Source organism: Danaus plexippus, chromosome 7, assembly GCF_018135715.1.
Source record: "Danaus plexippus chromosome 7, MEX_DaPlex, whole genome shotgun sequence".
Lineage (NCBI taxonomy): Eukaryota > Metazoa > Arthropoda > Insecta > Lepidoptera > Nymphalidae > Danaus > Danaus plexippus.
In genome coordinates, this window is record NC_083541.1 from 1141400 (window position 1) to 1153653 (window position 12254).

Sequence of the window (12254 nt, forward strand, 5' to 3'; positions counted from 1 at the left end):
GAAAGTGGAAATTGCATAGACTTGCATTTAATTTTTCCTATACTTTAGGGCTTAAAAGACAAAGATTCCTTAGAAAAAAGTAATTGATAATGAATCCTCATATCATACAAACGTTTGAGAATATTTTATTGAATTGAAACGATACAATGAACAGACTCACAAAAATTAATATAATTCTGTTTTTAAAAGTTGATATAATAAAAATATCATTTCATCTGTACTCTTAATACGACTGTGCATAATCACACTTCACACGAAGCGTTTCCAGTAATTCATTCCTAAACCTACTTTAATACCATCAAAAGTTCAGTAACCGTGGGACTAAGGTACCTCGTAATAAGGCTACTGAAGACTACAATATTTTTATTTAAGTTAGTAGACTATGACAGTAAGAATTACTTTGATTAAAAACGCAAAAAATTCTTACAATTAAAACAAATAACAAATTACATTTAATAAGAAAAATTTACTTATAAAATCTGTCCGGCCATGTGTATCGGATAGCTGATTAAGAGATATTGATCTTAGTGAATCATGGGACCAATGTGTCAGCGAATCAGATTGAATCCCAGAATTCATAATTAATAAACAGCAGTACGAACATAAAGAAGATTGAAATTTATAACCGATGTTTTATATCAATAAAATACAGTGAATTAGGCCAAACAATTTACTCGTGAAAATGTTTGCCAAAAATAGAATTGCATGCTATCAGATCGGACTGCTCCGTGTATATCAGTGACGCTATTATTTAAAATGTTACAGATGTGATTTGATTTAAATACATACATCTGGTCTGCATGTGCATGTGCTGGTATGAGCCAGAAGGTTTTAATTAGGTATCATAATTACTTAAAAATTGCTAATATTTTCGGATTACTTCGTGTTTTTTATTATTTAAAAAATATCATACTCCTGACGTTTCAGGTACTTTACAGCAGCCATGATCACGGGCAGACGAGATGAGAATGCATGTCAATTGGTCTCGTTTTTTTGTCAGCGAAAACATTACTTTTATTAAAATGAATACTCGCGAAAGTCTTATATCTCATTCTAAAAAATTACTTCATACCATCGGTTCAGAATATCGGTCCGATTTATTTTATAAAATCATAATATATATATTAAAAATATACAATTTTATTTGAATATAATTACGGAAGTAAAAGCCCACTCCTAAAAGACTCCTAAAAGGCGAAGGTCAAATGTAAAATAAATGAACATTCTGTTAATTTTCTACACGTTGCGTTGTGCAAATCGACTCTCATCTTTAAAGTCCTACAAACAGAAGATAAAAGGCTTCTGATTTTTTTTTTAATTTTAACTCACCTTATTTATATTACTGAAAAAACATCTACAAATCAAAGAACAAGGGTTCCTTTTAAATGGAAATAAATTAATCCCCTTATTAAATTACCTAAATATAGATGACGTTAATACAAAACGCATGCTCTTATTGAAATGTCAAGTAGAAAAAGTCTTAGAAGTATTGATACATACCTGATACTTCTTGATTGAATCAACTTGCTCTCTAGTGAGATCGTGAGCGGGCGGCCTGGGCGGAGCATCACGAGGCGCCTCGCGAGGGGGCACTACAGGCGCACCCTTCGCTGTTCCATTCACCTACAGGCATGATATACACATTTTACAAAACGTTTAATTATCTCACAGTTTCAGGGTTAAAATGTAATAATCCCGTGATACAAAAAACAAAGGCCCCTTATTAAAAAATCATCTCTACAACAACCACCCTCTGCGATACTATTTAATTTACAAAGGTTTAAAACCAATACCCCTTCGAAAATTACAAGATTTTATAATATTACTATCAAAAGCCCGTTAATCCAATAATAATAGTATCCCGTATAAAACATGCGGAGTCCAGATAAATTAATCGATATACTAAAATAAAATATCTATTCATGCACGAAATATAACCCTTTGGAATATTCAAATATACGAGATTAATAAAAAAATATACAATATTTGTTATATCGAAATACTTAAATACATTATCCAAAAGCACCTGAAAACAAAATTATTAATAGCATCTGAAAGAAAATGCACAGATTATATATAAGATATATAGTTCAGTAAACATACGTCGTATAAATAACAATAGCAATATAGTCATCTGATTTACAATATTTATTTGAAAATAACAAAACGAACCTTGTCATTATTTGCTTCATTGATTGAATTTTTAATAAATTTATACAATACTAAAGTAAGCGGTCCATTGAAATGAAGTGACATGTAATTTTTATCATATAAATAGTTCGTATGAGATATCCAATTACGAAAACTGTTTTAATGATATGAAATAATGATGAGGGAGTGTATTAGATTGTATGTGTAATCGTTAAGATTTTATTGCGGTCATAAACACACTGCTTTGCACAATATTGGTCCACAGGAATTGTGACACAATCGGTGTATATTAAAATATTTATATGTATACAAATAAACAAATAAAATTAAAATTTTTTCGTGTTATATTGTAATGAATATTATATGATTAATCTTTGTTAGTTTCTAGGGTGCCCACATGCGATTTTTATGCAACAATAAAATTTTATAATAGTAATTTTTAGGTCAAAAATAACTAAAATTTTAAATCGTCATCTAAGGTTAGTGTATCTTAAATTAATGGCAAATTTATCAAACATTAGTAAGTAAATATGCAAATAATGTTTAACCTCCACCTTATACCGGATGTCGGTCTCATGCTGGTGTTACCTGAAACGTCTTCCTGTCAGCAGTGTTCGGGTACTTTGGGGTAGTTTTCACTATCTGAACGAAACTATCAGGAACATCCACCGCCACTTCCCGTCCAAGGAGCACGGGCGTCGTATCAAACCCCGGAGGCAGCTTGTAAGAAGCGTACACAGCTTCCCTGATGAGGACTGAATCAGTCCGCGTGGAGTACGTCACACCCTCCTTACAATCCAAGAGAGAATCTTCACCGTTCGATATCAGCAGTTGTATTTTGTGTGACAGAATAGAATCCACCGATTCGGACCTTTCTGATGCTATATCGCATTTCGCTGTTTCCGCAGAACCCTTGCTTTTCTTGCTGCCAAAACTTACCCCAGAACTGTCCGAGCTCTGGGGTAATGACAGTAATTCCATGGTGCTGTTAATCTTGAAACTGCCTGAGCCGTCGGAGCTTGGGCCGGATATGTCGACGTTGCTTTGGAGGACGGTGCTCTGTTTGCTGCCAAAAGAAGTTCCTGAGCCGCCTGATGATAAGAGGGGCTCATCATCTCTGGCACGAGGGCGTACCTGTGGTGGGCGGGGTGGCGGGTAGCGCGGCGGGGTCTTATTCCTAGCGATGAAGCTGTCTGGGACATCCACCGCCATCTCGCGGTGGGGGCCTGCAATATGCAAACAATGATTTAACAATATACTTTAGAAGATAAAAAGATCATCCTGGGATATCGCAGTACAATAGAGGAATTGAGGCGACTCCTTCCACAACAAGACACGTCTGTTAGGAGTAAAGGTGTAAACGTGTTTATATTAAAATTATAAATATCAGTAATAATTTATAGAATAACTCGCCTTGTAAGTCACTCCGCCTACAAATTGACATAAAAATATGATATTAAAAATTTAATTCCCTTTTTATTATAATGTAAACAGTACATTGACTTTAAACTATATGTCATGTGATCGTTGGAATGTAAAGTTATTAAAGTATATTTTGATAGCTTGCCTCAATTCACTGACCCGGAAGTAACGAGCCTGCCTCTGACTGGTCGCCACATATGAATTAATAATATATAACCTAAGGCTTCCAATGCTACATATAAAAATAATATAACTAAATAAAAGCTACATTAATTATGTAGTTATAACATTTTAATATGAAATGAGAATTCTTAAACGTCATTCGTTACTTAAAACATCTTCCTTGAAATATCTGGCTTCGGTTTCATAAATAAATAATGTCACCTGAGAGGATGTAGGAGACCTCATAAACAAAATAATCAAATATTCGCAGTGAAATTCGAAAGTACCTCATTTACATAGCCTTATGAACTGTGTATATTGAAAGTTTGAGAAATCTAAACTCTACGACACTTGCACCACACAACGGAATTTATATATTATTCAATAAAAAATTATAATAGAAAACCTAACTATGGATACAAAATACTTTTCCATATAACAAGCAAGACAAAACATAAGAAACGTTTGATCAAACAGCACAATTATTCAATCTTCGTTCAATTGTTTACCGAAAGTGGCTTTGATCACGGACCTGTTGTTAGTTGAACTATCTTCTTTAGTAACAGTCAAGTAATCATAAAAGAGAAACGACTTATGCTATCACATAGCCCACATGTCAAACTGAAAAGATTTAATTTAAATAATAAGCCTATTAAAACATTATGGGCTGGAATAATTCTAAATGACTTTGTAAGTAGATTTTTTAGCTATTGAAATGGTTATACAAAATAAGGGACCATGAGTAAAAATAGATTAAATGATGAATGAAACTATCTTATAATTTAAAATTATGAAAACAGAAAAACCTTCGGCACAACACTAGTCTAGTAACGTGTTTGTGAATACAGTCTTTTTTTAAAGGTCATTTCCAAATGTTGATAAATTTTCTAAGCATTCAGATAATTGGCCAATTAGCGTTGGTGGGTTTTATGATTTTTATGAATGTTACGTCTTTTAAAGGTCGAGTTCAATATACCCCAAAAAAAAATCATTCTTATTTCGTTGTTAAGCCCTGACAAAAGATTATATCACAAAAAGCAAAAAAAACACCCGCATAATCAAAGAAAAATAAACATCACGTGAAATTGTCAAAGTAAAAAGAATGAAAGAAGGAACAAAAGGAAAAGAATAAACAGAGATTACTTAAACATTAAATGTAGCAATTTTTATGTTAACAACATTTTTAAGGTTAATTAAAAAACGTCAAAGTTCACTAGAAAAATTAGACTGTATTATATTACGAAATATATGAAAGGTGTATAATATACTCTCTTTTATATATATCCGTATCCGGCAAAAATGATAGTTGTTGGTCATTTCTTGTTTACATAATACATAAGTAAAAACAAGTCGATGCTTCGATAAAATATTTTCTTCGCAAAAATTAAACACGCTGAGCAACAAAATATTTAAAGTTAGAATGTCTTTGTATAGTCATCACTGAATTTAATGAACCAAGTAAATAACCATAATGTCTGAATATTACATTCATATAATATCCCACAGACTAACCCAGTTGTCCTTGGGATAACCGCATCCAACATCTAACTACCACCTCTCTCAAGTGACCAATCCATACTGCCGCAGGTCATGCTACATTGGTCAGTTTCCACCATATCCGACTATATTCCATTCTATCTGATGATATGTTATCTTAAAGCTGGTGATCCCTTACCAGTATCCGTGGTGAGTGAGAGCATGGTGAGCATGTCTGTCTCGTCATCCGGGGGCGGAAGCTTCTCCTCTTCAGCTCCTAGCACCACAATGCTAGAGCCAGAACGTCTGCGAGGCCTGGAAAATTAAAACACCGTATTTACACGTTTGTACATATATTGCTGATCAAATATGTAAGGCTAAGGCACGAGAAGAAAATATATATTCAAATACGTACATACATATATGCATTCTTTGTAAATTACCTTTAAAGGGTTTCGAGCCAAAAAAATATGAAACGAAGTTAAATAAGGAAAATTGTTTTAAGTTATAACATATAGTTGTGTTGTTTCGCTGACGTATTCTCTATATTTGAGCCTATGTTTCATTTTCATATAAATAATAGGAGTAAAGTAAAGTTTTATATAAATATAAATATTTAATACTAATCAATCTTTTTCTGTCCAACGCGACAAAAATTTGGACTCAATTTTTAAACTGAAAAATTATGTCCAAAATCAGTAGGCCACAGCCTAGCTCCCAAAATAAACACCCACTATCTATTAACCCGCTAAAATATACTTACTGTACACTATTGCAACAAGAGATTTTCCCCGCTGTTCTACAATAGTTAATTCAAAAATGCCTTTCAGAAACCTGCAGACTGAACTTATATATTAATGCCTTTTTATAACTTTATTATCCTTAAAATTTGTTTTTTTATGACCTAAACAAAACTAATACCTTTGTTATGTCTCTGTTCAATATTTAATAACATTGAAAACAAATCGACCACAATGTTAATAATAAAACACACTCAACATACTAAAAAACTATACGAGGAATTCTTGGATGTATTATTTCGATATCATTTAAGGTTATGTACATAGAGACGTGAACAGCGTGATCCTCATCGGAGCGAGGATGGCAGACGAAGCGAAACGTCACGCACTGTGACCACCGCCTTACGTAACGGCTTTGTAATTTAAAATTTGAATCTCTCACGTAACATGTTATCTTAATTGTATTACAGATTTACGGAACGCGTTTACCGACGTCTATGACTTATGGAATTAAGATTATTTACTGTTTATAGAGTAAGAATAAGTAGAGAATGTAATATATTGTAGCATCTTAGACGGTTTTTTAATTTTGACTGGAAAGTGCTCGACTGTCATTCCACCCTTTGGAAGGTGGAAATGTGGTCGTAGGTGGTGACTGTACTATCTCAGTATCAGCCAATTTCCCCTTTTCTTAAAGACACCCAAATTATAACTCGAAGGAAACATATAATTTGAAAATAATATGAAAGATATGGGTAAGTAAAGTAAGCTGATTGCTGACCGAGTTCTCTCAACTTATGATCTATCTGTTATTCCCTGCCTGATATTTTCTTCTTATCTTTATAGATTTCTTTACATTCTTTGGAGAATATTGAGACATAAATCAAGCTTTGTAAGAGCTGAGACAGAATTGATAAAATTATTGTCACGAAACAATACGTAGCTTAATAATTTGAAAATGTTATCTTCAGAAAGTAAACAATTATGAAAATTCATTGCAAATCACTGGAGAATCATATGTAGTAAGAATCTTTTCACTTACCAACAAAATATTAATTATGATCAACGACAAAACAGTTCATTTCTGTCGTAGTTTATGACCTATTTATATAAAAGTAATATTAAAGAATTACACAAACATAAAGAGGACATTACAATATTCATGAATACTGGCTAATATTTTATATTGTCGAGCTTAGAATGGAAACCAAACAGCGGTAGATTACAAGAAGAAAATATTATATTCACGAGCAGATAAAAGTAATGAGTTCTCAAATAAAACAAAAGATGCAACAAAAGTAAACCCTGAAAAGAAATATGCTACAGATTATAAAAGTATATAAACAATAAAATCTCTTTATCTCTTTCTTTCTTTCTTTTTTTCTTCCTCTCTCGCTCTATCTCTCCGTCTCATCAATGATTTCAATAAGTTTTAGTCGATTAACAATAAGTTAATTTAAAAATATCCATAAAGATACTACTATAAGACAGATGTCCAATATGGCCCTCAGTTTCAGCGTCCATGTATTGTATTGACCTAGGTCAAGTTTACTCTGTATGGTGTATAGGAATATTGCTTTTAGCTGATACGAGATATTGTATGGCTTTGTTGCATTATGTATATAAACATGATATTTGCAAGGTTACTCTATATACACCTATTGTTAGGTCTCGCTAGATTTTTAAATAAGATTTTTGTTGTTTAGACGTTTATCAATATACATTTAATTCTTATATAATTAATCTATAATTTGGATTACAATAATAAAGCTAAAAAATGACCAATTTAGTATAAACTACTGAACGAAATTAACGATTATATATCCTATATGTGTCAATCGAGTAACAGTTGTTAAGACTGTTCGGTGAAACTAGAAAGTGGAAAAATATTAATAAAAAGCGTTGTGAATTCATCATCTAAATGATCGGTGATGAGTTACAGTCGTGATGGAGACGAACCCGGCTATAATAACAGTTTATCTGCATCAACAGTTTTATTATAAATAATGGATCGGCCGTTCCGCTATACACTTCTGTTATAAATTAAATGATTTCCGGTGATCACGTAGATCGTTCTCAATAATTTGAAAAATATTCAGACATTTTAAGCTCATCATGTTATGATAGTTTGGAAATATTATTTATATGTTGTGGTAACTAATTTCATTTAAGTGTTTGATTATATAAATTTTTCGAATATATTATATAAATAGTATTAACATAAAAACGATATAAAACAAAAGGTATTTACTGTTTGTTCGTCAGCATATTTCTTGCATGAATTTAACGAACTCACTGAGAATAGGTTCGTTGTAAATTTGTACGCGGTAGAAGTAAAGCGAGAAGTAAGAGCGAGAGGTATAACAGCCAAATCTCTCTACAACCTGCTAAAAGACTTAGGCCTGTTAAGAACTAATATCAGCTCATTCTTGGAACGTGCGTTTAAGGCAACCCTAGGTTTCAAATTTGGTTTGGTAGAGAGAGGAGCTTGGACGGTGGAGGTGAGCGTTTAACGATAAGAGCCCCTTAAACCTACACCTGGGTCGCAATCCCCGGGCACTGTTGAAGCTCCTCTCCCTGCAACGCGATGGACCTGACACCCGCACGGTGCATCCTTGGAATACTGAGAGGTTTCGTCTCTCTCCGCAAGAAACCCTTTAAGACACCAAAGGATAAAACAGGAGCCTTAAAGATATGACTCCAACCAGAACAGCATGTGGCAGTTTTTATACAAACTCTCAGTTTATATTATACATATATTAATTAATAAAAATTACTTAAGCAAGAAATATTCTAACGCCGATAGACCTGTATATTATACTTACCATGAGTACAGTAACAAACTACGTACAGATAGTTACAGGCTTTGTTGTGAACGGAAAATAAAATATCCGTATGAAGTTAAACGATATAAAGTGATGGTAATTTTACTTATATTTAAATAGTATGAGTATTCTGTACGTAAAATGAATAGTATTCTAGTGTAGCACAATTTATATGGGATACGTCAGCGGAAACCGATCACAATGGCTACCTGTCGGCGTATTGTGCCTTCCCTGGACCCGGAGGCTGTGTGACTATCAACAATACCGTTGTGGGTTTATAAATACCCAATGATGGATATAATCTAACTTAGCATTTCATGTATTGTTATACAAATGTTACTGATACATGTGTCACGGGAATTCATTTATGTTATATTATATATAAGTGCATTTCATTTGTGAACAAAATTCTGGTCTCTAATAATTATATGTACATATGACTCACTATCAAGTTCATGCAATTCGATTGAATTCAATTTATATTTTATGTTTTTTCATATTCCAATTCGAAGAACAAATAAAATGTGTGTTAATATACATATATGTACATATATGTACATATATGTATGTGTGTGTGTGTCGCTTTCAAAATCGTCGATATGACATTATCAAGAATTTCCAACAAATAGGCACGGACTAATTCATAGCCTCGAATTTACATAGAACTTTATAATAACATCAAAAGAAATTTCATCTAATTTAATTTCTTACTAAGAAGACTTAAATATATAGTTAATAAATTAATTACATTTATAACTTCAATGTAATAAAATAAAATATACAATGAAAATGCCGTTGAATTACAGCGAATACTCATTTATATAACATTCAATGTTACAATGGCCATTGTTGAAATGTTTTACTAATATTATCATACCGACGCCATGTTATAGTCTGTTTGAATGTCAATTTCCGAACGGATGTATCATTTGTGACGCTTTATCATTATATATATTTTTAATCTGTGGCACCATTTCTCTATAGTTAGGGTAATATTTTTAAGTATGCAATATAACTCGCAAAACTTTATACTTCATTAATTACAGGTAATCGATGTATTAAATTATAAGGTTACAGTTACATTAACTGTTGTAATAGTTAAAAACTAAAAAGAAATTTAAGTCCAAGGACTTTTATATATTTATTTATTTATGATTTTTTATTTGTACCAGATAGATAAATACTAAAAGCTTTTTGATAAAATTTTAAATTACAAAAAATTGAATGAAAGAAAAAATATGTTATTATATTAGGTAATTTTTAATAAGATTATGATTTAGTTAATTAACATACAATTATATGAATGGAATATTTCATTTAATTTATAATCATTTATTCTAGTGTTACAAACATTTGTACAAATTTTATACACTTATTTATAATCTTATAATTTTTTTAATGCCATAAAACGTAAGTTCTTTGATATCTTTTATGGCGTACAACCAATGTCGATTTACGAGCTATGAAAAAACTAGAATTCATTTTTTACCGGATATAAGTCGTAAATAAACGTCACTTCCGCACATTTCATTTCTTGGTTCAGTTATCTGATAACATTAAATTAAAAATATATATATTTATGTCTGTACTTAATTACTATAATAATTAAAATCTTTATCATACTCACAACAACCAACCCTCAAAACCGGTATCCAAAACAAAAAAAAAATCCCAATTGACATACATCAAAAATATGAAATTCTATTTCTGAACGTTCGCGTCACTTTAAAATAAAAACTATTAAAAGTACGACACGTTTGATTTCTAAACACTATCGATAAACATGGGCGTATTTATGTCAACGAAGCAAATAATTGTTTTAACAGATAATAAAACAGATAAGGTACTAGTTTTGCAATGAGACAATAACCTAACCTGATATAATTAATCGTTGTTTAACATATTATTTTATATTTTTAAGTAAAAAAATTACGTACAGAGTTATAATTACTATTAATTTTATTTTATCAAAATTTATGATTCAAGCAGAAAATTTTATTATTTTTTATAGCAGTTTCTCCGAAAATTTAAATTTTTTATCGTAATTAGGACACGCGAGTAGTTTTTGTAAAATACCTACATCGATACAAACACTTTATAAACTTCATTCGATATTATTGGTTTAAAAAAAGTAAATCCACAGCAAGGTCCAGTTTCATTTAAATATCACCTAAAAGGTTACTTTGTTTAATATGACGTGTTATATTTACCACCTGCCAACACATGATACGTTCAGACGAAGTTAGAAGTGAAAAACGCTTCTTTTCATCATTACGTAGGCACCTAATTTATAAACCATTACTGTATCTTTAAATTGATCGAAAGTTAATTACTATTATTGATGATGGGACTTATTGAATTATTGAAATTTATATTCGTCTCGTTAGATAAATAAAAACTTATAATAGTGTTTATTATGTTAGTAGAAATGGTATCATTCGTTCAAATAATTTTTATATGACAACTACTCGTAGATTACTGTCACTTGCAATCGAGTCTGGAGCTACCGGCTATGTCATCTGCAATTGATCTGAATGTAATGCCTTTAAGAAACGAAGATTTACAATAAAATATATAAATCATTGGCAATCATTTTTACCGATAGTTCATGGTTAAAGAAACGCGTTTAACTGTAAGTGTCTTGGTAAACTGCAAAGCACATGTTTGTATCGTTACACTATATACGAAGCGTTGTCCGTCACTCATTCGTTAACGCAAATTAGCAATATGAATACGAATGGAAAACTGTCAGCGCCTGTGTATTGTGACTCGGGGTAAGCGTAGTCGTGTTGATAATTTCATTAAAAATTTTCCATTGTAGTAAAACTTGTAAAATCGTGCATGAGCAGTTTATATTTCCATAATCAACTAGATAATGTACTATTCTATTTAATGGTCAGAAAGAAATATGCATTTTATATAACTATCATTAAATTAACCATGATATATGGTAAGTCCAGGAAACGGGTATTTGTAAGAATTACAACTCAAAGTAAGGTACAACAAGTAAGCATTGCAACTCAAAAATACATCAAAATATGTATAAAGTATGAACAAAGATCTAATAAAAATATTACAAGTATTCAGAACTATAGAAGCCATATATTTTATTGCTTTCTTTATTTACTATGTACAACAATAAGTTATACTGTTGTGTAATAATGGCTAGTTTTATCAACAGAGCGCAGACCGCGTACAAAGGGTAAGGATGGCTTACTCACTGTGTCCTAGATTTAGTATTTATTGAGACTGAGAATAATATCTCTTACAATAGAAAATACACATATATTTCAAAGTTGAATGTTGAAATATATTAGCAGTCATTACGGAAAACTCACACTATATAGACAGATCAAAGAATTTCATCCTTATAAAATTTTATGAACACTTATATAAACGTATTCGTGTTGCTTGAATTCAAATAATTTTCTAATACATTGTATCTAAAGTATTCAATGTGCTTAACGGTTATGTCGCT

The 12254-nt window shown here is 31.4% G+C and overlaps 1 protein-coding gene across 3 annotated transcripts in view; it reads right to left on the reverse strand.

The window, feature by feature from the left end:
* Window positions 1–12254, reverse strand: part of LOC116770783 (protein PALS1) — a 66921-nt gene that overhangs the window by 30618 nt on the left and 24049 nt on the right. For 2 of the 3 annotated variants that reach the window (XM_061520793.1, XM_061520794.1), the window contains 3 exons: window positions 5411–5526; window positions 2740–3377; window positions 1501–1623 (listed from right to left, as the gene is read on the reverse strand). In XM_061520793.1, the coding sequence (XP_061376777.1) occupies window positions 1501–1623; window positions 2740–3377; window positions 5411–5526 (877 nt within the window). The remainder of the gene's footprint in view (window positions 1–1500; window positions 1624–2739; window positions 3378–5410; window positions 5527–12254) is intronic. The other variant, XM_061520795.1, reaches the window with a different exon arrangement.